Here is a 27036-nt window from a genome sequence, read left to right as displayed (position 1 = left end):
ATCTTACTTCTATTGTACTTTACAGTTTCTAAAGAGTCCGTCCCCCCCTCCCCCGCCGCTATTTTACTGGTCCTCATAGGCAGGCTTGAGTTATTCTTAACGACTGAGCCACCCAGGCGCCCCTTGAGTTATTCTTATTTGACAGAAGTCACACAAGTTGGTGGCGGATCTGGGCCTTAAATGTTATTTCTCATAATGGATTCCAGAGAACATTAGTCTTAAAACATGTTTTGTAGTCAAATAAGTTGGGGAAACTCTGTGAACAATATACCCCTCTTGGTGGTTCACCATGCCCTTTGGCATATTAAAATCTCTGAGACGTTCTGTGGGACAGACCTGTTCAGTGAGGGCTAACCCAGCTTCTCCCCACCGTATTTAACCACAGAGGCTTTATTTCACAGAAAACCTATTATCACACTATAGAAATGCTCCTCCAGGGAAATGTGTATGCCTGGTCCCTCTTCCTCTTTCTGAAGCAATAGGCTTTAGAGCAGGGCTGGGAGAGAAGAGGCTGAAGACAGGGTAGAAAAAGCATGCTTGTGGGGTCACCAGAACTGAGGCACCCCCTCCCCAGGATTCGTCTCCTCTTTCCTATACCCCCAGGGCAGTGAATTCTAGATAATTCACTCTGTATTAGGTATAGTCAGTCCAGTCTATATCTGGGGCAGGATCAGAGGGGCACCTTGCTGGCTGACAGGGGGTCTGTGGGCAGCGCGAGGTGGGGAGATGTGAGAGACAGTGGTTGGTGGCTGGGGCGAGTGAGAAGTCTACACAGATCCACAACAGGAGCTTGGTCATGTCTGCCCTTGACGGTGAAGGAGGGAGTCACCCCCGCCATCTCCCAAACACACAAAGCTCCCCCAGACAGGGCAGAGATAAAGAGACCAGGGTCTGAGTCTTTGTTTTACCAGGTAATAGCTGGATGCCTTTAGGTAGATGACTTCATCTTTCTGAACCTCTTTACCCTCAAAATGGAGATAACATACCTACCTTGTGATGAGATGAAGACTACATGATGGCAGTGCATGAAAGTTCCTCCCTAGCCCTGAGTCTTTGTAGACTAGTCCCCCACCCTTCTCCTGATTTCTCGGAGTCCCCAGTATTACTCCAGTCAAAGCAAATGGCTTGCTCCCCTCTGTGCTCCACCAACACGTCACCCCTACACTTCTGTGGCTCTCCCATCACCCTGCCTTCTATTTTCTTACATGCCTGTCTTCCCACCGGACTCAAAATTCTCTGAGAGCTGTAGCTGATGCTGTCAGTGGCCCCCGTCCCTCTCCGCATCCCAAGGCCTGACCACTTCAGTGCCTGAAGGCCAGCTCCTGATCCCCGGGGTCTGCAACCTGACGTCCTTCTCTTGAGCCAAAGGTCACTCTGCCTCACAAAGAGCAGGCCAAAAGTGCCAGGGCATTTATACCCCACCCAAACAGGCCACAACCCATTCCTGCCAGGAGCTGGGAGACCCATCCCCCACTCCTTGGGTGTTCTAAATTTGAGGTGTGCATTCCATCTCCCTTCTCAGAGTTTCCCATTGGGATTGCGGTAGCAGGCTGGATGGTGTCCCCCCTGTGTCGGATGCCCTCTCTTTCCTGTGTCAATTCCCTGTCATCCTTCTGGCATTCCCTGGACCTCCCAGAGGGACCATGACACGCCAGACCTTGCTGAGGGTCGGCTGCTGGCAGAACCTGAGCGAAGAGGAGGGCATCCTCGATGTGTTGTTCATGTCCATGTCTCTCACCGCACCAGGCACGCAGTAGGTGCCTGATAAGACTCTGAATAGGACAGAAACCAACCATATGAATAGATGCAGGAGGAATGTGGTCCAGCAGGCTGGTCGAGGGCGGAGGCCCCCTTCCCCCCCAAGCCCCCTCATCCAGGAGCCCAGGACAGAATGGCTGCTCCCTGCCTCTCTCCTTTGAGGTCCGACTCTCTCCTCTGCACCTGCTCTGGCTGACTCTGGTCAAAGCTCTGGGTGAAGAGGACCGGTGGTCAGCCTTCCTCCTTCCTCAGTGAGAGGAGAACAGCTTGGTATAGTGTTTGAGATCCTTTCATGAATAATGGTTGAGAAGTGCTGTTCTTTAGTATGAAGAATAGTGGTTATTCCCGGCAAATTTGACTTGGAGGTGGGGAGTATTACATTGTTCTATTTATCCCACACTCTGTACACAGTTACTGAAACTGTCACCGTGTCCTATATTCCATAGGCCATTATGTGTATTTCAAACCATTATATAAATGGACTTGATTTGGTACTTCTGAATGTCATTAAACTCCTCCCATACCAGTAACAACACAGTTTCCATAGAAACTAATACATTTGAGGAGGGAAGGCATAGGGAAGAAAGCAGATGGAACAGGAGGGGAAAATACGTCTGTCCGATTATTATTTCCAGAACGCAGGACCCAGGGATGTGACATGGGCCACTCTACGGAGATGGGGCAAGCTCCTTCAAGTTTTTATTGACTCTCCTTTGATAAAAGCCGTGGATAATTCATCTCAGCCTGAACCTGCTCATTCCAGCACACAGCTCGAAAAACTTTATGGCACCGAAGGCCATTAAACACGCTCATTTATTCAGACTCCTTCACCCTGGGGAGGGGGGTGGCGGGAGGGTCTCAGCGCTCAGTGATGAAGCTTTTGAGGCTCGCTGAGGATGGAGGCAGAGACAAGAAAGGAGCTTCCTCAGGACACAGCAGGCATAGGGTGAGACCCCAGGATTCTGCCAGTGACTGTCACCTAAGTCCCTGGGTCCCATGGGCATCAGTGCAGTTAGAGGATAAAGCTCTAGAGACATGGGGTTGCAAGGGTGTTATATTTAAGACCCTTTCTGAGAGCCTGGCTGAGGAGCTGCCCATGGCCTTCGTAGACAGCAAGTTTTCTGTCTTTGGAGGGATGTAAGCATAGGCTGCAATGGCTTCATAAAAACAGTTAGGAGGGCACTCCTGGGCACTATGCACTTGGCCCATGGTTGGACTGGATTCCCCTTATCTGCTCCCCTAGCTCCTGTGCATAGCTGGTTACAGCAATTATGATGTCGTATTTTAACAGCTGCGATATCCCTGGGGGCAGTGACTGTGTCACTACAGGTCAAGGGCCCACTAGCACCGTGCGAGGCACAGAGTAGGTACTGGACGCATGGTTGATGAGGAAGTGAGTACACAGCACCACAGTACTCAAAAGTGTTTATGGGCATCCGTACGTGGTGCGGATACTGAGCCATCAGAAGAGGGTGTGGGCTAGATGACCTTTGGTCCCTTCTGGCCTTGAGAACCTTTGATGATATGGTTCTAAACCTGCTCTGATTATGCCTGGGATTTGAATCCAGATTTCTCTGACTTCCAAGCTACAGTGCTTAACCATTAAGCATACTCCCCACAATGCTAAAAGGAGAAACAAAATCAAAACAACCACAAAATTAACTTAGTATGAAATATATCCAGTCTCCTCCCAGCAGAGGGCAAAAGTTCCTGAGGACAGAGCTGTGTCCAGCCTCCCTGAGGCTCCCATGCCTGGCACAGTGCTGGGCTCATAGGGGGTGATGGCTTTACTCTGTATATGGCACGTCTATATCAAAGAACTTATTCCCCTTGCTTCACTATTTGCTTCTTGTCTCTTTCAAAACATAGCCTCAACACATTTTTAGGGGGCAGACTTCACTGATTGATCCACTCAACCCTGTCATTTCCAGACTTCAAGAACTTAGCATGGTGAAGAGGAAAGAGGACTGCCCCTTGGGTCAGAAGTCTTGGCTCTATTGCTTGCAGGCTGTGGTAATTGGGACAAGTCATATGACTGTCCTGAGTCTCAGTTTCTTCTTCCCCACATGATCTGTAAGGTTTCTTCTAGGGGGTCCATGGTTCTCAGATCACCCAGTCCCAGCATCTTGGGAGCCACTGACCAGAGGCAGGGAAGGTCAATTTTCTTGCTCTTCTTTCAGTGTTTACCCTGTGCAAACATTATGCGAGGGTCCTGGGATACCATGGAGACCCAACAGAGCTTGCAGACTGGCAGGGAAAACAAGTGTTGGCTAAAAAAATGGCAATGAGAACTTATATGTGCAGACCGAGCTAACAGGGACCAGTACAGACAAAGGCCCTGTAGCAGATGGGAGCATTCCTGTTTGAGGAGCTGAAAGGCGGCTGATGTGTCTGGGGTATGGTATTAAGGGGATAAGATGAGGCCAAAGAGGTAGGTAGGAACCAGATCATGTAGAGCCTCATAAAACATGCCAGGGATTTTGGTATTTTTCCTAAAAGCAACATAAAGCCATTGAAATATTTTCAAGAAGACTGTGACATTATCAGATTTGCATTTTGAAATATTGCTCTGGCTGAAATGTGGAAGATGAACTGGGAGGGAAGGCAGGGGCATGACCAGTTAGGAGAGCACTTCTGTAATCCAGTGAGGAAGAGTGGTGGCAGGGACAAGGGCAGTGGCCGTGAGATGGACAAGGTGGATGGATTCAAGAAATATCTGGGAGGTGACTTTTCTAGGTCTTGCTGAGGACTGGATACGGGTAGGAGAGAAAAGAAAGTTTAAAAAGGAGCTTGGCAGGGTCTGTGGCCAAGGCGCCCCCAGCCTGCCTTAGATAAGCAGGTTTCCCAGTAGGAATGGTGGCTGGAAGAATGGGGCCCGGGAAAGACTCCGGAATTCTCTATCCGATCATGGAAGGAGAATGGAAATGGCGGGCCCCCTGTTCCAAGACGCCAAGTGAATTAAATAACAATCATAAAGTGCCCTGGAAATCTGTGTCTTGCCATAAATAATAAACAGGGACGTTATACAAATAACAGCTTTGCAGCCCCAGTGGAAGAAAACACATCAGTAAGAAAAATGAAATAAGAAAAAAATGCACCCCAAAGCCCCAGCTAACAAAATGACAGTATTAGCTAATGTCCTGGGGACTCTTGCAGGCAGTGAAGGAATGTCTCTGGAAATTAAAAGCCCTTAGCGAAAGCCAGCCTGCTACGGCTGCAGCAGTCAGAGGAGTCAGAGCAGTCAGAGGGCTCACGGGTCATCGGACCCATTCTCTGCCACATCAGGTCCCTGCTGCCCCTCTGCTCTGATAAAAAACACAGCATGTCCCCTAGATCTGCTCAACTCCCTCACTGCCCCCCAGGGGACAACCGTCATGGGCCTGAATTCACTCTCAGAGGGCAGACGGGAAAAAGAAACAGATCTGCCTTCTCAGTAAGGCTGTCAGTCAATTTCCTGGTATTGGTTCCTTCGGTGACCAAAGCATTTAAAATTAGGGGATGAGTGGTGAGTATAGGGTGTGGGTCAGGTGTTGAAAGCCAAGATAGATTTTTTTTTTTTTAAGATTTTCCCATCCATTTATTTTAGAGAGAGAACTAGTGAGTGAGCAGGGGGAGGGGCAGAGGGAGAGGAAGAGAAATCCTCAAGCAGGCTCCCCACTGAGCGCGGAGCCCGACACAGGGCTCCATCCCAGGACCCCGAGATCACGACCCGAGCCAAAATCAAGAGCCAGATGCCCAACTGACTGCACCACTCAGGTGCCCCGAGCCAAGATAGATTTTGGAATCATCCCATTTTAAAGGCTTACAGATGTATCCAACATTATTTAAATTTCATACACGAGAAGGTTGACATCTGGATGTTCAGGGACTTGCCCAAGGTCACACAGGTGGCTCCTTACTTTTAGGTGCTCCTTGCACTACGCTGATGGAGCACCTCTTTCTCTTATCAACTCTGTTAGGGGAGAGGCAAGAAACAGGGGGACGTTTTAGACTCATTTCTGTGGACTGGGGAACAGGGGTGCAGAAAGAAAGGATAGACTCCATGCCATCACCCTAAGAAGTCCAGAGCTGCTGCAGGTGCCTGGGTCCCCATCATCCCAGAGCTCTGGCTCCCGCACATGGGTGAAAGGCGAGGACAGGCATCGTGATGGAGGTGTGCTTGCAGAGTCTGGACTAGGAGGATGGTGCAGCCCAGCAGCTGCGGGGCATGGCATGGAAGAGCCTGTAGGGGGCCTGCCAGCTGTGGATCCCATTTTCTCCTTTCTGGGTGCTCGAGCCCCTCCCCAGGAGGCCCAGAGGTCTCCAGTGAACAGAAGCTGCCTTGACTAATCACTTGCATTTGTTTCTTCTCGGGAAGATGAAAACCACAGCGCTGGAAGGCATTTCTGCTCTCCCTTCTCTGAGCTGTGCTTCGGAAGGTCCGGGAAAGCTGCCGCCCCTCCAGATGTGTGGCCTGAGAGGGCACCCCTGTGCGCAGGCGCACCTCAGCCTCAGAAAGCTGCCAGGAAGGGAGGCCAGGGCTGTGCTGCCTCCTTCTGCTCCATTCAATATCCTCTTCCTCATTTCCCCTTCTCAACAGTCCTAGGGGCTAACAGAATTTTCTGGTTCCTGAGAAATGATCTTCCCTGGCCTAGGTCTCTCACTCCCACGTGATTTTCTCCCACGCCACTGGGAGCCTTCTGTGTTCGGTCTCCTCTTCCCTCAACCCCTGCCACTCGCTCTGCATTTGCTCTGCAAACTAAACCATGCTGAAGTGTTACCGGCTTCCCTTCTGTTCATGGTCTGAGCCTCCTCTTTTAGAATTCCAAGAGCACTGGACCGACCGGATGTCAGGAGCCCTGGAATGTGGTCCTGGCTCTTCCGGCAACTTCCTACTGACCTGAGGCAAGTCATTCATCGATTCTGGGCCTCCCTGAGTTGGCGGGTTGCACTGTAACTGCTAGGGTTGTTGAAGTTCTAACATGGGGGCAGGCAGAGCCGCTCACCAGATACCATGTGAGAACCTGTGAGTAAGATCAGCCCCGGGCAGGCAATGTGCATTGAGAAGGTGAATGGTTCTGGGATCTCCAGGAAAACTGGGTAATTGAGAAGAGCTAGGAAAAGGGAAGGGAATATAGGGATGTGTGTTTGGGGGCGGTGGGTGGGTAGGATGAGGAAACAGTGGAAACAGTTCCCCTGGTAGGTCTGGTGGGATGTATCTGTCTAGAGATGCCCCGAGAATGTGGCCCAGCAGTAGATGGGGTGAGGAAGGAGAGCTGGTGTGGAAGGGAGGGAGACCTACCTGTGGGGCCCTCCCCTCTGCTGACCTGCTTGGGCCCCAGCCTCCAGGAAGGTGCTAGTGTCCCAGAATAGGAGGAGAGGCTGAGAGGTAAGACTTAAGGAATTGCTGGAGATGGGCACACTCATTGTGTGCAATGCTCCACGTTGGTTTGTGCTGCCTGATGGTTCTTTCCCAAGACCCACCTTGCATCTGTGGATGGCTTTGTGCATTCCTCTGTTGTCACTAGGAGCACTAATTAATTATGTAAATTAAAATTGACTGACTACTCCTTATGTGTGAGACACCAGGCTCAGGCCCAGGGATAGGCGAGGAAAGGAGGGAGCAGCATCTTTGCCTTCCTGATGGGACAGTCTGATCAATGATCACCAGTTAGAATAAGTGCCACAAAATAAATCAGCTAGTTGCCGCGATGGTGCATCATGGTGCGGGAAGAGGGGTGTCTAATTCAGGTAAGGTGGTTGGGCAGGATTTCTTCGTGGAGTGACAGTAACACGGAGGCGTACCTGTGTGTTTTAATTGTGAGCTCCTTGAGGGCAGGGATTAGGTCTTATTTACTTGGAAAGCTCCAGTGCTTAGAACACTGTCTGGCATTTATTATGAAAATTGGGATTATTTTTATGGTAGGTACTCAATGAACTTTTGATGAATAAATAAATGATTTCTTTCCAGCAGTTCCTATTTAAAGCATCGTGTAATCACATGAAGACAATTATGTCAAACACGCCTGATACTCTTATGCCTGATCTGTCTTTATTTCTTCCTCTCTCGTCTGCCCTTCATTGATTTTTGTTTGTGTCTCCATTTGAGGCCTCAGATGTGTTGAGTCCAAATAGAAGAACACACACACACATACACACACACACATTACCCACCACCTCTATTCCTGCAAATGCTGCTGATTCTATCCGAGAAGCTATTAAGCGCTCCCGAATACAGCAAACCTCTCATTGACTATCACATGCCTCCTTAAACGACCTTTGAATAGTGCTTTCTTTTTATTGCTTTGTGAAGTTTAACAGCACCAATTGTGATTACTCTAGCTTATGATAAACCCCAGATCTATAAAACTCCTGTTCATTCATTATTTTTCTCTTGCTCCTTCTCGAGCTGTTATTTATTTATTTTTGGGGGGACGTAGCAAGGAGCAGGGGGCAGGAGGAGGAAGAGGGAAATAAAAATATACCAAATTAACAGGGAAATGGATGAAATAGGGGACCACTTCTCCCCAGGTGACAGACATCCTATTAGATACTGTTAAACAGAACAAATATGCCTTAATGCAGAACAAGTAGGTCTTTTATATTTATTCTAAATTGGAAATATAATGATTACCACCTTATCTTTAATGGAAGAAGCAGCTAATTGTTCCAGTATCTCACTAATTCCAGCATCTGGGAGAAAATTATTTTTTACTATTTTACCAATTGTTCAATTTATACCTAGGTGTATAGTGCAGCGTGGACAGAGATTTCTGTTTCTTGATCTATATCATGGCTGCTATTCCAGTTCAATTATTAATATGTGGAAGTTATAATTATTTTGAGTATTGGTACAAGATAATTATAAACCATAAAATAGCTCCCCATGCTCGCTGATGCCTTTTCTTATCTGCAGACATGCTGGAGTTTGGGCTTGTGATTTTTTGAGAGAGCAACACATGTATAATGTGGCACTTGGGGTCGCAGGACTGGCTGGAGTGGGGGTAGAGGATCCTTCACCCCCTGCAGGTCCTTTCGGTTCTCCTCCTGTGCCTTCCACCCTCCAGAGCCAGAGCCAACCCACCATATGCATCTCTCCTTCTGCCCCACTGTCTCACCTGCCTCCTATCTGGTCTCCTGTTTGCTAGTTGAGGTTTGTAACTCATCATCTATGGTGGTTTAGCTTGCTTGCCACCTCTTCGTCTCCTTGTTTACCCAGCAGCAGCTCCTGGGTGTGTGGTTGTGTGCATGTGCATGAATCTGTGTTGGGGTAGTTGGGAGGGGTGAGAGCCAGCCACATGCCAAGAGGGAGGCAGGGGTGGGGAGTTAGCTGCTCTGTTACCCCTTGGCTATGGCCATTGCCTCCATTCCCTCCCTCTTTCTGAATACCTTGCTTTATTACTAATGAATCTACTCTAGGGGGAGGATTTTGGCAAGGGGTAAGGCACCTGGGATCACTCATTCTTAACCAAGTCAACCATAGTCAGCTGAAAGGAATGACACATTGGTGTGGACTGCATGTGTTTGGAGAAGGGGCTCAGAGAGAATGGGCATTGTTTGGTATCTTCCCATTTTAACAAAAAAAATCTTTAAAAGGCCATCTTAGCTTAGTTGTAGTAGAAAGTAAAGCTAACTGTCTTCAGAAGTAATCAGATCCTGGTCTTGGTTCCAAGTCCTCCTATAGTCCCCTCCCGACTCCCTTCCTTCCCTCTTTACTTAAACAATATCTACTCCCCACTTAATATTAAATTTCTTTTTCCTACCATTTTCTTAATCCCTGGGTCAGTATTACCATTACAACTTTCTGCTATGGCAAATGCATCAAGACCCCATTTCTATGTTAAAGCCCCTAATACCCGACGTGACTATATTTCAAGATAGGGCCTTTACAAAAGTAATGATGATTAAAGGAGGTCATAAGGGTGGAGCCCTGATCTGATAGGATGAATGTCCTTAAAGAAGAGACACCAGAGAGCTTGTTCTCTCTCTCTCTGTCAGGTGAGGACACGGGGAGAAGGAAGAGCTTCTCACCAGAACCTGACCATGCTGGTACCTTGATCTTAGACTTCCCGTCTTTAGAACTGTGAGAAAATAAAGTTCTGTTGTTTGAGCCATTCAGTCTGAGGTATTTTGTTATGGCAGCCTGAGCTGACTAATATATCCCTCCCCTGGCCACTTGTGAAAGGTTGGTTGGAGTGGGGGTGTTAAAACGTGTTCATCAGACTTGTGATAGGATTCTTTTTAGGCCCCAGGATCTGGAGTCAGTATCCTTCTACTGCCGTCAGACACTTGGAGCTTGAGGTTGCAAATCCAGCCCAGCTCCTGACTTTTTGGCTTCCCCAATCCCCATGAACCTCATTTTCAGCTTCTCTAATGAGCAATGCCAGCAAGAGAATGTGTCCATTCAGCACCACGGACAGAGGTACCCTGTCAATTCCCACAAATTAGAAGTTACTGCCTAGCCCTCTCACACAGGTGGTGCTGGGAAGGGAGGAGGTAGGCTGAGCAAGAGACAAGTCAGGGAGGAAGACCAGCTGTCAGGATGCAGACAGTGCAGCCCCTAACCCTGGCTGTGCTCAGCCAGGGGGCTCCTGCAAACGAGAAGTGCCTTCTCGAGGCTGCAGCCTTCTCACACAGATGGGCTGCAAAATGAAGGAGGGGCTACTCCTTGCACTTAGTTGTGCTGGCCTGACTCTTGTCAAGTTGTCACCCTGATGGGTGCTTGCCACAAACCTATAGCTGGCAAGGCATTAAGTCTGGGGAGCCTGTGGGGGTACCGGTGTCATGGACTGTGGGTTAGGAGAAGAGTCAGCTGAGGAGCAATGGGAAGAGGGCATCAGAACTTTGGTGTAACTTTGGGGATAGCAGTGGTACAGGTGAGCTGCCTCCTCCATGCCTGGAATGGGAATGAGGGTACAGGGGCTCTGGGCCTTGGGAGGGGAGGGGTCTGGCTCATGGCAAGCTGGTGGAGAGCCAGAGCTTCATTTGTCTGACTTTAATGAATAAATGGCATCCCCAGCCATTGTTTATCTACTTTTGAATCCTGACAAACAGTCTGTGGCATCTGATGGAGAGGGTTATTAGCTGCACGGAGACAGATGGTTGGGGACGAGGGGATTGGCTCTTTATTATAGCAGCCCCACAAGTGACAGCACTCCGTTTACTTCCCAGCCTCCATATCAATGTCAATACCTTCCTGTCACCTCCTGTGACCCAGTCAAGCCTCAGAGGAAAGACCCCGAGCAAAACGAAGGCAGAATGGCCCATGAGTAAGAGGGAGAGGTAGGGCCAGTGGAGTTGGAAAAGAGGGTAGATTTCCCATTGTTAGTTCTTTGAAAACAAAAACGCTGCCTTATTCTTCAGGATTTTCCCAAGTGCCCTGTAAGGGGCTGTTTATTCAATAGGCATTCAAAAAATGTGAATGATTGAAGAGAAAGGTAGAGAGGTCTGGATTAAAAAAGATAATAGAAGCAGATTTAATTGTACTGGGTGAGTGGTTGGGGAACAAAGGTAGGGAAGAGAGAGGAAAAGAAATAGAGGACACAAAAGGTTAGGAAGATAGCATGAGGAAAAGTGCTTACGAATCAGCATACTGTGTTTCAGGCATTAGCTACTCTTCCCCACGTTTCTAGATAAAGAACTTCATGGAAATCAAATGGCTCTGTCCACTGCCCCAGGTTCTTCTTCCTGGTACCAGAGTTGCAGGACATAGCTTCCACCCTCCACATTACCCCCAAGAGGGTGGGCAGGTTCTCACTGACCTTCATTCATTCTCCGAAATTTGTCCTTGGCCATGTAGCCCAGCACCAGACAGCATCCTCTCTTCTGGAGGCCCAGCTCTGGAAGAAAAGCACAGGTGAGTGAGTGGGGAATGGATCAGGTGTCAGTAAAGACCCCTTCGCAGTGGGTATGAAGTTGCTGCTCTCATAAACAGGGTTACTTATGTAACATTTACATAGCACTTGCTATGATCCGGGCATCCTACTAAGCCGGTAATTCCTCACTTGATTCTCACAATAACCCTATGAGGTGCATACCAGTATTATCTCCATTTTATATCATCCCCATTTACAGATGTATTAAGTAGGCAGTCTTAGATGGAAGAGCTAGCTGACGGCAAACCAGGAGTTTGAATCTAGGCAGTATGGCTCCAGAGTCCACGCTCATAACCACTACTCTATAGGTTAATGAGGCTCTATAGATCCCAGGCTTGGGGACTATATCCACCTCATGCTGGGACTGTGGTCAGACCTGCCAAAGGAGAGGCAGAGTCCAGCTAGTGGTGTCCAGGATGGAGCAATGCAACCAGACACAGAGCAGGGTGGTTCAGAGGAATGAAGAAGTGGTTGGGTGAATTTGGGAGAAGACACAGGAGTGGAGGTAGAGGAGTCTACTTTTTGGGAGAGAGTGAGTTTCTGGGTCTGGGGATTCCTGGACATTCTCATATTCAGGCACAAGGCGGTGCCATCCTCAAGTATTTATGAGGTGTGGACTTGAATGTGGAGCACAGGAGTTGGGATGGCTAAGAGACACAAGGTGTAGATTCTGGTCCCACAAGACTTTGACACAATTGGAAAAGCAAGGTGGAACAGCAATTCTAGGTAGCAAATGCAAGAGACTTTTTTTTTTTATTCCCACGGTATTTGATAAATGGGTGCCCCTTGTACTTGGGTGTCAGGCTGGAGTTACGTCTGCCTCACAAAAAGGCAGGAGGTCCTCGCCGGTATTTATCCTCTAATCCTGGTCTGTCTTAAGCACCTTGTGGGTTTTGAAGCCATTCTACACCAAATTCCTCTTCTGACCCCCCACAACACCCCCCTGAGGTCGGCAGACAGGTTATTGCTCTTCATGCTATGCAGATGAGAAATCCCAAGTTCAAAGATGCTAAGTGACCTCCCAGGATTATTTTAGACTCCCTGCCCCCACTTCTTTGCTTAGGACTCATACAAGCTCGACAGCTGCCATGGTGAATGGACAAGGGGTAGGATTTCTGGAAGAGGGCATGTGACTGCACCCCCTCCCGGGGCTTGCCACGCTTTCTGGGCACCCAGGGGCTCCCTCCATGGGTCCTGCAGGGAAGGAGGGTCCCACTGAGTGGTGCATCACAGCAACTCCTCCCGTGACACTGGTGTTTCTCGGAGCCCTGGCCCGTTAGCAGCTATGCTGTTGGAGCTTAGACAGGGTGAGATTATTTCCCCTCCCTACCTCTCCATGCACCTCTTGTCCCCCAGGGTCTACCCTCCATGGATTGCAGGATGAAAGGGCCCGTGAAAGACAGATAAGTCAAGCTTAGGGGCTCTTGCCCTAGAGAAAAACAAAGTGTGGCGGGGCGGTGGCAGAATGCCATGGCCCTGGGAGGTTGCTAGCTTTGATCTCCCGATTCTTTAAAGGGGTTTATTAACTATCAGTAAAGAGCAGAGAAGCAGATCTGAGCGTGCGTTTTCCAAAGGCGCTCACTTCTCTTCCGTCCCCTCCACGTGCGCTCATCTGAAGGCACGGCCAAGCCAACCTCACTTCAAACAGCTTTACATCTTGTGCGCCCAAATTGACGATGTTAAGTTCCCTCATCCAAGGCCTTGGCCCTTTCTTCAAGGGCTCCTGCTCCGTTGAGGGCCCTGTGGATCAAAGCCCCTTTGATGTTTACTTACTATATTTGTGGATTCTTTCTAACAACCACCTTCAAGAGGCAGGAATGCAGCCTGCCAGGAGGGGGCCTGCGGAAATACAAGCTGTGAGGAGGCGCCCCGAGCTCCCGCGAACAATAGCCTCTTGCCTGAGACTCAGACTATAGAGAAGCCTCGGCATGCTGACAACGGGCCGCGTTAACCAGCCCATTATAATCGCAGGAGCATTGTTCATTGCCAGAACCATACAACTGCTGACGGTTCTTATTATATTTTCCATTGACTTCTTAGGCCCATCTAAAGCACATCAGCAGGGACTCCTAATGAGAAAAGGAACTGGGGTTCCTGCATCGAGCCCAGGGAAGCACGGGGCGGGGGTAGCAGAAGATGCTGGATGGATTTAGGCCAAACATTCTGGTTGGTTTTGCTGGAGCCCCCCTCCCCCAGGCTCTCAGGGAAACGGAGGGGGCATAATTGTCCTAGGCATTTAGAAAGCGGGGTCGACCTGTTGAATCCAGATCATCTGTGTTGGCTGTCTCTGCCACTCCAACTCAACCCATCCTATGTCACAGAATGGGTTGCCCCCAGGGTGGCTGCCCGGGGAAAGAGGCCATATGTACACTCATTATAAGTAAGAGTCTCACTGACCACGTTTGATTTTTGCAAATGAGCAGGAAAAGAATTTTTTATAAACCTGGTTAACAAAAGAAATGGAGGATGAGCAATTTCTTAACGTGTTTGGCTCATTTAATTTGACACGTGTGGGTTAGTCTTAATTATTTAGGCAGCTGTATTATGAGGCGCTAACAAGCACATTGCAGAAATGTAGTGAGTGAGAGAGCTCTCCGACAGTCCTTACCGAGAAGTGGGGAGAAGCCACTGGGATCTTTGCAAGAGTGAGCAGGTTGGAGAATTAGTGAAGTGAGAATTAGATATCTATCCACATACGGAAATTTGGGATGTTCTTCGCAGAGATTTGCAGAGCTAAATTAGAAGTCACTGGGTCTGCATGAGGAAGCAGGCCAGGGGGCCTGAAGTGGGGGAGGGGAGGAGACTGTGGAAACCTAGGTGGAGAGGCGGTGTGTTGTCAAAGGCACTGAGAAGAGTGAGGGCCCGGGGGAAGCAGGAGGTCACCACTATGTCTTGGGGCATCTCTACCCTGCCAGACTAACCAGGCTCCTAGGGGAGAGATGATAGAATGTGACACAAAGAACAGGGATCTTTCACTTTGTGAGCTAGACAGCGCCAGGCTGCCACCGTCCTTGTCACAAGGCACTGGGACCGAAGGTGGAGTCAGATCACAGATGCCCATTTTAACAGCAAGATATCAGGGTCTTCTCCATGGCAACCTTGAGGCTGCAGGCTTTGGCTGAGCACTTATCAGTAGCAGAACCACCGGACACACCAAAGGTGTCCATGGAAAATGATGAACGTGAATCGAGTCATCCTGACTTAAAAGGAAAGTTCACAGCAAAGAAGTCCAGGGTCACCTGCAGACGGGGTGGGGAGGGCACTGTCTGAGGAGAGGAAAGGCTTAAGAAATACTACTGTGCAAGGAAACATTTATGGGGAAAGCGCATGTTTCTTGGGGAGAAGGGTACGCACCCTAGGAACTCATAGTCTCTAGACTCTGAGCAACAGAAGGGTCGAGATTGTGCTGTTTTCAGCTCTGAGTCCCTGGTCCCGAGCACAGTGCCTAGCACCTGGCAGGAGCTCAGGGACAGTCTTCTGATTCAATGAGAGGGTCAACCACAGACTCTTGGGTAATGACCCGCTCTCCCCTCCCCTAGGTCAGAATCAAATCAGGTGGGCTGAGGCGTTGCACAACGGAGTAAGTTAAGGGAGGGTGGTTGCCGAGTGAATGAAAGTTGTAATTCATTGGAAGAGAAGTCTAGGAAATGTGAGATTTCCTCTGGGAGGAATAAAAAGGGACGACTTTATAAATGGAAACTTTTTCCTTCAGTTTCACAGGGTGAAGATGGGACTTTTCCTAGCCTTAGGATTTCTTTATTCTTAGTAGTAATAACCTATTACTTCACATTTGCAGGACTCTTGGTTTTTCACCATGCTGTCATATTCACTACCTTATTAGAGGCTCACAGTAGCTCCGTGAAGTAGGTGAGGAAGAATGGTCTATTTCCTCCATTTTGGTTTCAGGGACCGAGGCTCAGAGAAGTAAAAGGACAGTTCAAGGCCAAAACACTAGCTGGTAACAGCGCCCAGGCTGGAATCCAGGTCTGATTTCTAGCTTAGCTCTCAGGGTAAGGTCTGCGATCCCAGGGCTGCCGATGCTATGAATCAAGACAATAGAGGACACAGGTCGGCAGTCCTGGCTGGGCCCTTGTTCTGGGTTGGACTATGTCTCTCCCACCAATTCACATGTGGAAGTACCACGGGATGTGACTTTGTTTGAAGATCAGGACTTGACAGAGATAATCAAGTTAAAACGGCCATTAGGGGGGCCTGGAGCCAATGTGACTGGTGTCCTCGTAAAAAGGGGAAGTTTGGAGGCAGACACACACATAGAGAGGGAGGGTGCCATATGAACACGAAGACGGCCGTCTACAAGCCAAGAGAGAGGCCTGGAACAGATTCTTCTCTCACAGATCTCAGAAGGAAACCACAGGCCAGACTCAAATCTTACAAAGATCATTTTAGCACTGTGCAGATGACGGATGGGTGGGGGTAAGCCCGGACAAGAGAGTGCAGTTGTTCAATGCCTGCCATCCTCCTGGTGAGCCATGCTGGACTGACATCTGCTCTCTGTCTCCTCTCTCTGAAGACAGTCTGAGATCAGAGAGCAAGTGCAAGGACCCTGAGCTTCCTCAGTGGGACATTCAGAGCCTCTATCTCCCTGCCACCTTGACACAGGAGAGTGGTGGAGGGGCTGCAAATAGCTCACCAGATGGTTCCTGAGACCATATGGAGAAGGCGTCAGCTGGACCTGGCTGGAGTCACAGGGAGGCCATGTGTGTTTTGAAACAATCGGTCCTGGCTGGAGCCTGGCTCCAGCACATGAGAGTGAGCGACGCTCAGGACTTCTCTGTGCTTTAATGTTCTTATTTATAAAATGTGGATACAGAGAGTAAGACCCTCCGCTCATGGTTAATATGAAAATCAGAGGCACTTGGTGAAGGGTGCCCAGGATCAAGTAGCTGATAAGGGTGAGTGCAAGAAACAGAAACAAAATATCAGATTGGGAGTTAGGGACTGTCAGATTCCTCCTCCCCCTTCTTTAAAGGGAAGACTCATCCAAGGTGATATAACGAACTTCTGGGTGGCATTCTCTGGAGGCTAGCTTGGTAGCCACAAGCTGAAGGGCTGGAAGAGGAAGCGTGTCAGGAAGGCCAACCAGGTGGGTGGCCTTAGCAAGGCTAAGGTGCCGGGGATGGAGAGAAAGTGATGAATCTGAAAGACATTCTGGGGAAGAGACAATGGGCTGAGTGACAGAGTGGCTCAAGCAGAGGAAGGGGGCAGATGACCACAGTGGATTTAGTCGGGCAGAACAGGAGAAGGGTAGTGTCTGTGTCAGAAGTAACTGACCAAGGCAGTAAGTTCGGGCATGGGGTGATAAGGTGCATTTTTGGACTTCTTGTGTTTGAGATGATGGGGTTCCCAGGTGAAGGGGTCCGGGATGATGACATGAGCAGGAGTTTAGATCTGAAGAAATATATTTGTAATCAGCTTTACTGACCTCGGAGCGCAGATGTCTTGGTCTGTAGACCTCTTCGTTATGTAATGAATGACATAAAAAGCAGTGGGGTAGGTTGGGTAGACTCTGCCACGGTGTTAGTACCAGCCCTGCACAACCAGCACACAACCAGCCCATCGAGACCCTACCATGCACAAGACACAAACACGGAAGGCCAGCTTCCCTTCACAATGAGATCATAGTCCAGTTGACTCTGCAAGGCATATACTTGAGAAGAGGTGAACAAAAATCAAACACAATAGTTCAGGAAAATAGAGGGTCACGAGCAGCACGCGAGTTATTTCCACATGCACAGCCACAGTTGTTGCAGGAGCCCCGAGGAGGAAAAGGAGTTGCGGGTGTTGGGGTGGTCCTCCCCCAGGACCTTGAAGGCTGGAGATTTCTCTGGGGGTCTGCCTTTGTTGGGTGTCCGCTCTGATGGCCTGACTCACAGGTGATGGGCCATCAAAAGCCCCTCTGCCAGGATGCCTGGCCCATCACAGGGATGCCAGAGTGTCACGTTAGGAAAGTTCTCACCTTGATTCTGCTAAACTCCTGTTTTCTTTTTTCTTTTTTTTTTAAAGATTTTATTTGTTTATTTGACAGAGACACAGCAAGAGAGGGAACACAAGCAGGGGGAGTGGGAGAGGGAGAAGCAGGTTTCCTGCTGAGCAGGGAGCCCGATGTGGGACTCGATCCCAGGACCCTGGGATCATGACCTGAGCCGAAGGCAGATGCTTAACTGACTGAGCCACCCAGGCGCCCCTAAACTCCTGTTTTCTGCTTTAATTCTGTTTCATCCTGTTTGCAGCATTATAGTTCACATCCCAGGCCATAACGATGCCCATAAATCATGCAGAGATCACAGTTTTCTGATCAACCTCTCTAGTAAAGAGGCCTGAAGAGAGGAATAGCAAAGGTTTATTAATCCTGACTAGTGTCTGGCTCTGGCCCTCCAGGACAAGTAATAAATGTTTAATAGCCCAATGATACCTGTTTCATAATTTTTGACTCTCATTGCTTGCTAACTCTAAGTTTATTAAAGAATTATAAACTTTACATTGTTGTAAAGACATAATGGTTATTTCATTACCTATGTGAGTTAATTATATTAGTACTAAGTTTTCCCCCATTCATATTAAGTATCTATTAGTTGTTTTAAATTATTGATTTGTATTTTTTTTGATTTGTATTTAATTAACTATGCTATTACATCCCAATTAAATTCTTGTAAGAGAAACCTGAAACAGCTATCGTCTTAAGTTTTTAAAATAATGAATTACATGAAAAGCTCAAGTGGGCTTCCCCTCCTTTAAGAAGGGTTAACAATCATTGTGATAATTCCAAAGAGTCTTTGTGACCACCAGCCCACCTTTGCTTGCTTCTGCAGGGAGCACAGCTCTCTCAGACACCTGATGGTAAGGAACATGCAGCTTCATGCACCAATGGCAAGAACTGACACTGGGGAAGCCCTTCGCCTGCCCCTGCCCTCCATTTACTGGCTAGCATGGCGCTATCCACCCGATGGCCAAGGCGGGCCGTCTGTCAGCAACTCCTCACCAGCTGTGGGGCCCATGATTGTCTATGTTGCCCCTGGCCCCAGACCTCACGGACCTGCGGGAAAGTCTGGTGCCCGTGTGGTCATCACTCCTCTGGCTTCCCCAGATTCCTGCTCCACTGGCCTGACTCTCTACATTGTGGTCAAGACCCATCAGCCATTTACTGAGCAGCAATGAGCATTTTACTTTTCTCATCTTGTTTCCCCTTCACACGGACCTTGTAAAGACAGGTGTTACTATTCTTCCCTTTCTTTATAAAGAAATGGACATTTTAGAGGGCTAAGGAGTTTACCTAGGCTCCCTAAGCTATTGAGTGGCAAAACTTGAGTCCACCTGTCTGCCTGACAGCATGCCTGATGCACCTTGCCACGCTCTGTTCTCAGTTCTCTGGAAGATACGCTCCTCACCAACTGAGTCTCAGCCCACCGGGCTGGCTCTCTGAGACCTTGACTGGCTCTTGTCATCTTTCTTTTCATGGAAGGCTGGGCTCATCTTCTACCCTCAGACACTGCCTGGGGTCTTTTCTCCCAACTCTCATCGCTTGGAATTCCAACATGGCCACCAACTGACTCAGAACATGGCCTTGCTCTGGGCCACTTGGGTAAAGTGCCCAGTGCAAGCCCCAGGGTTGGCAGGCTCTCCCACACTCCTGTGCACCCTGGAATTGGGACATAGGCTACCCCACCCCCTGGGGGCTGGATGCAGCCTGGCCTTGCCCCCTCTCTACCGGCTGGTATCATCTGGTCCAAGCTCACTTAATTCACCATCACCATTTAAATTGCCATTTACTGATTGCTTATGATTGATTAGTCTCGGGGTTAGGCACTTTGCATGCATTACCTTCTTTAATCATAAAAATTCTCTTAAGTATTATTATTATTCCTATCTGATAAAACAGGAAACTGATAATCCAAAAGATTCAATAACTCACTCAGGGTCATACAGCTAGTAAGTGTTGAAGCCGGTAAACCTGATTATGCGTGAGGTTCTTTGGATGACTGGTATAATATCTTTGTGAGAGGTGCAGGGGATCGGGGAAAGTTTAATAATGTTAGTTGAAGAATTTTACGGAAACAGTTTTATCACATGTACAAGATTACCTCAGCCATCTCTGGTTTAAGATGTCTGATCCCAGGGGGTTAATCGCTCTGTGAGGGAATATGACAGACAAACAGGATCATGAAGGCCATTCCTCCCCCTGGCCTGTCATCACTCTACTTATCCTGTGAGGAACAGGGACTGCTGAAGGCCATATGCCTGCAAGGCTTTTAGACTTTTCCTAAGAGAAAGTTGGAATTGGTGAGTAATGTTCGAATGGGACCAGATGCTTGACAGCTCTATGCCCTCTCCCTAGGGAGGCTCCTCCTGGTATGGCCAGTCAATCACAGCTAGGAGGCCAGGCAGAAAGAGGGCATCTCTTTTCTCTTTTTTCTTTCAGGACCTATAGAGTGCCCAAAGGACTAAGACTGAGGGCCATAAGGAAGCCTTTAAAATCCCCCCTTACCCCCGCACACCCCCACCCCATCCCTTGCACTTCTCTTGAGACCCAGATTTTTGGGAAGGTAGAGGCCCAATAAAATGCTCTGAATGTAAAACTGATACATGGATTTAATCTTCACACAGATTCCTGACAATATGGATTATTAGCCCCATTGTATAGGTCGGGCTCAGGGAAGTTGAATAATTTAGCTGAAGTCACACAGCTGCTGGGAAGTGTAGGAGCCAGGACCAAAATCTAGGCTCATCTGATCCCAGAGCCCAGGCTGTGCCATTATTCTGGGATGTCATCTGGATGCTGAGCACACAGCCTAGGTGACCAGCAGAGACCCAGGTGGGAAGAAGGGGACCACATGTGTTCAGAGGGTGCTGGCCACTGGGGTCATGGGCATTGCTGCCAGGTGGTCAGAGGGCGCTGAGAAGTCCATGTGGGGGCCAGGCCCCTGGAAAGTCCATGCCTGGAGAAGGCTGGGTTGCCTCCCGGGGAGACAGGGAGGTGGGGGCAGGGCAGGGAAACATGGAGAGCGGCTACTGTTCACTTATGGGTTTGCAAACCTCTTTGTCACCCATTTATGGCCTCAATAAAAGCATAAATGCTGAAGATTAACCAAGAGAGTCCCATAAGGGCCACAAGCTGGCCTTAAGGCGTTTATCAGTGGAGTCAGAGAGGAAGGGCCAGCCTCGGCCCTCGGGCCCATGTCTGAAGAGAGCAGGGGTCGGGGGTGAGGGGGTTGGGGGGGTGGAGGCAGACGTTTGCTCTCACCTGGAACAAGGGAAGGGGGCGGAAGAGGGAAACGATGTCCTGGGAGTTGGGGAAGTGTACGGAGTGTAGGGCCATCCAACCTGGCAGCCTCTCATAACAGAGGATGGTATGACAGAGACAGAAGAGAGAGCACATGCTCGCTGACTATAGGGTCCTGCGGCTGGAAGAGGGTCAGCTAAGCCTCAGTGGGCTGGGGGATGGCCTTTCCACTTTCTGGGTAGAAAGCTGAACAGGAGGCAGGCCAGGGGATGGCATACTTTTGCTCCCAGGCAAATAAATCAGAGTTGTCTCTTCACAGTCCGGTATCTACACCTTACCTTACAGCAGGGGCTGTGTCCTCCAGAGACTGCACACCTTCACGGGGATGGGAGAAGGCAGGGCTGGGAGCATGAAGCCCCTCCCTGCCCTGCCCCTCCTCTCGGGCATCCTGAACTAGGCCCAGCCCTGGGCCTGCTAACTGAGGCTAGAGAGGAGTGAGGCTGGACCTTGGCCTCCAGGGCAGGGCAGATCTTCCCGCCGCTGCCCCAGCCCACAAGGCAAGGAAGGAAAGGAGGCGGTGGGGTTAGGAGAAGAGCCGGCGGAGAAGGCAAGGGAGTCCCTGCTGTCCTCCCATTAACTGAAATCCTCCTTGAGCCTCACACACCGCATTACAACCCTGTATCTTATAATTAAATTGAATCTGCCAGTTACCTCTCAGCACGGCAGCAATTCAAGCTCATTGGAGGCTTTCTTTGTTTATTTTTATTTATTTATTTATTTAGTAATTATTTATCTAGCTATCCATGTAGCTACACGGAGGCCCTCGCACCATGTCTCTTTTGCCTTCGAAAATGAGGCTGTGCAGGGGCGCCTGGGTGGCTCAGTCGTTAAGCGTCTGCCTTCGGCTCAGGTCATGGTCCCCAGGTCCTGGGATCGAGCCCCGCATCAGGCTCCCTGCTCGGTGGGAAGCCTGCTTCTCCCTCTCCCACTCCACCGCTTGTGTTCCCTTTCTCGCTGTGTCTCTCTCTGTCAAAATAAATAAATAAAATCTTTAAAAAAAAAAAAGAAAATGAGGGTGCGCAAATGCAGTCTCTCCCACTTGGTGTGCGGGGGCAGGAGGGGCAGGGCCGACGGGGTGAGCTGTTGCTGGGGGATGACTCTGGGAGAGGGTTAGGGTGAATGCCACAGGCTGGTTCTACCCCCTTGTTCTTGCCCAAAGATGCCTTATGGAAGGCCTGCGAATTCCAGAAAGCTCCATGGAAGACCTTTGCTCCCGAGGGACTGGAACATGGGTCAGAGGACGAGATCGTGAGTGGGTACCAGCAGCTAACACACCCACAGGGCTTTGAAGTCCTTCCAAGCCAGATACAAGTTCTCTTTGAACCCTCACAGGACATGAGACATTCCTAAAGAGGGCGGTCACCGAGGATCAGAGAGGTTCTGAGACTGCCTGAAGTCACGCAGCTGCTCATGGCCGAGTTGGGATTTGAACACAAGGCTTGGTGTAAAACCAAGCCTCCCCATCTTCCCCAGAGCTCCAGATCCAAACTGGCAGCCCAGCAGCAATCAGAGCGCCTTTCTTCTCTTTAATGTTAATCTTTCAGCATGAGGGGGCAAAGGAGAGCCTGAGAGCTTTGATTAGGCATCAACCCCAAACAGATGCAGCAGAGTGATTCTGAACCACCAGCCTTGACTTAATAAGAACATGAAAGTTTACTCAGCACAAGGCCATCCCAGTGGGAGGCTGATTGCTATCAGGCATGCCAGGGACTGCACAAACCCTACACATCAATAGCTGAATCCCAGAGAGGGGGCCCCATTCGGGGTCATCCAGTCTGGCAGCCCCACCAGAGCAGAGGATGAGGATGGCTGGGATAGTACGAGAGAGAGAGAGAGAGAATGCACAGGCTCCCGTATTATAGTGAGAGAATGGGAAGGAATTCTAGACTCCAGCTGACACCTTAGACAAATGTCCTCTGAAGAGAAAATGGTACTCACCACCATTGGCCACCTCCTCCCTTGCCTACCTGTCCCTACCAACCTGCTGTTTGGATCATCTGTGGGCCGTTTAGTACTTCTCAGAGCAGGGATGGGTGTACCACAACAGACCTGCATCCACATTGACTATTCCTGGTCTGTCTTGGAGCCAGGGAACTCACAGGTTTCAACGTATGTGGGCAGTGGCAGGCCACGTGTGTCTGTGACCTGTTTGCCCATAAGAAACTGTGAGGGACCTTGACTCAGGCTCTGTCCCGACCACAGAGGATGTCATAGCCATGTGAAGGAAGCTGGTGGCCCAGGCCTGAGCTACGGAAGGATTTATATCTCTTGTTGGTCTGGAGAAGGTTCTCTGGTTGGAGGATACCGTGAGATAACCTGGTCCAACACAAGAATAGTCTTTAAACTGTGGGGTCTGGGGAGTAGGATGTCCACAGCTGTCCTGGCTTACAGGGTTTGGATGGGACAGCCAGGTCCTCCCCTTGCTCCTGAGGCTGAGCCTGGAATCTTGGACCATTGGGCCCACAGCTCTTGGGACTTCTCACACAGTAGTGTGGCCTTATTTTTTTTTTTAAAGATTATTTATTTGTTTATTTTATTTGATAAAGAGAGAGAGCGAGCGCAGTGGGAGGGGCAGAAGAGGAAGGAGAGGGAGAGAATCTCAAGCAGACTCTGCTGAGCACCAAGCCCGACTCTGAGATCACGACCTGAGCTGAAACCTGAAGTCGGACATTTAACAGACTGAGCCACCCAGGTGCCCCTTAGTAGTGTGGCCTTTTGATCTGAGGTGTCTACCTTCATTTCCTCGGTCTGTGAAATGGAGACTCCTGAGCTGTAGTGAAGACTGGGGATAATTTGTGCAGAAAGCTGGAGGGGAAGGTGAGGACAGGTGTGTTCCTATGACCTGTCCACATATATGGGACAAAGGCTGGACATATTGTAAGTTCCCTACAGACAAGAGTCACAAAAATAACAACATAATATATGATCATAAAGAGCACCGGTGTGCTGAAAGTCAGACCAAGAATAAAATACTCTAAGCCTGCAATTTAGCCTGAGGGCTCTGGTTCTGGTTTGAGTAGAGTCTCCTCTACTGTTGTAAAGACAATGTCCACAGCCGCTCAGCGGACAGTGACGCCCAACTCTCGGGAAAGGGGTGGGCTCCTGGTGGTCTTACGGGGGCCTACCAGCCCTGGCTTTCATGGTAGCGTAGGTCTAAGGCTGGTCTTTTGTAGAATCAGAGGAGCTGAGGGGCCTGAAAATGGTCATTGTCAACCTGGCCAGCAGTTATTGAATAACCTCAGAGTGAACACAGGGCACGTTCTGGGTATTGGATTAGAAAGAAGGTTAAGGTTAAGGTTCACCATTGGAATCTTATAAACCAACCAAGGAATTAGAACAAATCCAGAGAAAGACTCAGATAAAGGTCCTCTTGTTCAGTTCAAGCGGTGATGGAAAGTTCTACCTGGCATTGCTCAGACCCACGTGGAAGGAGGTGCCCAACTCTGTAAGCCATTCTTTTTTTTCCAGAGAGAAGGGGAGGGGCAAAAGGAAAGGGAGAGAGAATCTTAAGCAGGCCCCACACCCAGCTCAGAGTCCAACATGGGGCTCAATCTACGACCCTGAGATCATGACTTAAGGGAAACCAAGAGTCAGACGCTTAACCGACAGAGCCACCCAGGCGCCCAGCCATTCTTTAAGGGGCACAGGACAAACCCAGCAACCTCCAGAGGAGGGTGCCAGGCCAGCAAGGGTCTGTAAGCCTTGCCACAAGAGACACAGGTGAAGAACTGGGTTGTAGAAGTAGGAAAGAGAAAAGACTGACCACGGGGCTTTAGGGGAACGAGTCTGGACCAGGTGATGGGGACTATAAGGAGGCAGGTTTCATTTCAGTAGAAGGAAGAAGTTGTCTTCAGTGCAAGGTGCTAGGTCTCTTCGAAAGGACTTAGGCCAGACTGGAGCCCAAGGGACTGTATGTAGGCCTTTGTCCTGTCCTGGGGCAGAGTCTGCAGCTATGGAGTGGGGCTCTAGGACGTGTTTGGAAGAGCTGACTGTGTGCCTCTCTTCCCAGCTCTGCATTCAGTGATGTCACATTGGCACCTCACATTGGCCATGGTGGGAGGATTTACAGCAAGGAAAATGACAAAGCTGCCATCAGGGCTCTTCCCCCTGCTCTCCTTCCCGAGCGCTGGTTGACCAGCACACCACTGGCTGCGCTTTCACATTTGAGGAGAGGCCTGTTTACCCTGGTTCTGGCTTCTAGGTCTTTCACATATGGGGCCTGACTAAGGGCCTCCACCTGTGGTTTCAGGTGGGTCATCATCCCTCCGAGTCTCGTCCTGTTTTTGCTGACCACTGACTGAGCTGAGGCTGCCGAGGTCCAGCCAGAGAAGCGTGCCTGGTGGATGGCCCTGATAGTTCAGGCGGTTCAGTCTCCCACCTCCTAGCAGGACTGCCCCTCCACCATTCCAGAAAAGTCACGACTGACTTGCCTTTAACATCGTCACGGGGGGCACACTCAAAACCTCTGCATGGGCAGCATCTGCTGATGGCAGCAAGTTCTTCCAGGTGCTTCTGTGGAGGCCTCCTGCTGCATCTTAAGCAAATACTTGGAAGAGTGGGAAGGGGGATTTCTTCCTATCCATTGTCACCAGATGTGAGATCCTGAAGATAAGGATTTACTATCCTGGGGCTCCCCCCAGCAGTGGGACAAAACAGCTAACATGTATCGGCCAAGCATGGTGCTAAGCACTTCGTATAAGTGATCTCATTTAATTCTTACACCTGCCCTGTGAAGAGGCACTGTGATGATCCCAGTTTTGCAGTTGATGACAACGGGGCTCAGGAAGGTTGAATCCTTTGCCCTTGGCAGCTCATCTCTAGAGCAGCAGAACCAAGACCTGAATCTGGTCTGAGTTCTCTTAAATCCTGGTCCCTGCCCCTTGCCCCCAGGTACAGGATCTTACCTCTCACAAATCCAAATCTCCTGTTCACACTATGGGGGTGAGGGAGGTGGGCAGCTCCGAGTGTCTGTCCTGTGAGGAACCATCCCCCCACAGTGTTCCCCAAGGAGCATTCTATGGAATGATGGCTCAGAGGCTGCTGAGTCAGCACGCCATCACCCAAGTCCTTCCTCCGAAGTGGAGGGCTGGTTGCCATGGCCGGGGAGGCAGCAGGAACTGAAAGCTCTGGGGACCGGCCGCCAGAGCCTGGTTGCCCCTCTTCTCTGCGCTCCCTGCCAGAGTGGAACCATGATGTCTGCAGGGACCAAGCTCCGTGTCAGACACCAGGGATCCTGGGCCCTGCTGCATGCCTCCCTGCTTGGGGCAGACGCTGGCCTGATTTTCCTGGGAACCTGCCTCTGCTCTAATTCACTGGGTGATCTTGGGTGAGTCACCTGCTCTTTCTGGGACTCAACTTCCTCATTTGCAGAACAGAGAGCTTGAACTAGGGCAGGAGACTTAACCTAGTGTCTCGGAGGGGGCCTCTAGGGGCCCTACATCAGTTCTTCTTATGCCCTTCTGAATATGCATACAAAACTGAGTCTGCATTCATTCTTCTAGGAAAGAACAGCGACTTTCATGTTTTGTCAAAGGGGTTGATCCTCCCCCACCCAAACTAATTGCGTCTCACCAAAAAGATTGCTAAGATCCCACTAGCTTTAGGATTTGTTGGGTCTGAGATGACCCCTACCTTGATGACCATAGCTCAGAAATGAAGCTGCCTGTAGGGAACTGAGGGCCATGGAAGGACTCCTACTACTTTTTGCCAATGCATTTTTTTTCATGAGTGTCGGGAGCTCTGTGGGATGAGGTGTAACTCCCGTTTTAGCCCCTGGCACCACACAAAGACGAAGCAGCTCTCCCAGGCTTCTTTCTGTACTGCCAACTGGGGGCACTTAGTTCATGCAGGGCCAGACTTCCCTGGGGCTCAGCTAGGAACTCTCCCTTTCCTTGCATGCTGGGCACGAACCAGGGCTCTGGAAGCCAGGATGTATGGTCTAGAAGGACGAGTCCACACGTATTTCAAGCACTGCCCGTGTCTCCAACCTACTCAGTTCTTACACTGTTTGCACTAGATTACCCATGTTTCTTTGTGTATTTTCTTATGCCTCTGGTCTTGTGTACATATTTGATCTCGTGCATTAGTCAGAAATGTCAGAATGTTAGAACCGGAAGGGAACTTAGG

The 27036-nt window shown here is 49.7% G+C and overlaps 1 protein-coding gene across 4 annotated transcripts in view; it reads right to left on the bottom strand.

The window, feature by feature from the left end:
• The window catches only part of KIRREL3 (kirre like nephrin family adhesion molecule 3), a 525608-nt gene that overhangs the window by 109909 nt on the left and 388663 nt on the right, over positions 1 to 27036 (bottom strand). For all 4 annotated transcript variants that reach the window (XM_081799114.1, XM_081799115.1, XM_081799116.1 and 1 more), the window contains exon 2: positions 11499 to 11576. In XM_081799114.1, coding sequence (XP_081655240.1) covers positions 11499 to 11576 — 78 coding nt within the window. The remainder of the gene's footprint in view (positions 1 to 11498; positions 11577 to 27036) is intronic.

Source organism: Leptonychotes weddellii, chromosome 11 (genome assembly GCF_054177405.1).
Source record: "Leptonychotes weddellii isolate Sample4059 chromosome 11, ASM5417740v2, whole genome shotgun sequence".
NCBI classification, from domain to species: domain Eukaryota; kingdom Metazoa; phylum Chordata; class Mammalia; order Carnivora; family Phocidae; genus Leptonychotes; species Leptonychotes weddellii.
Note: the sequence above shows the minus strand (reverse complement) of the source record. Positions and strands in the feature narration are given on the sequence as shown.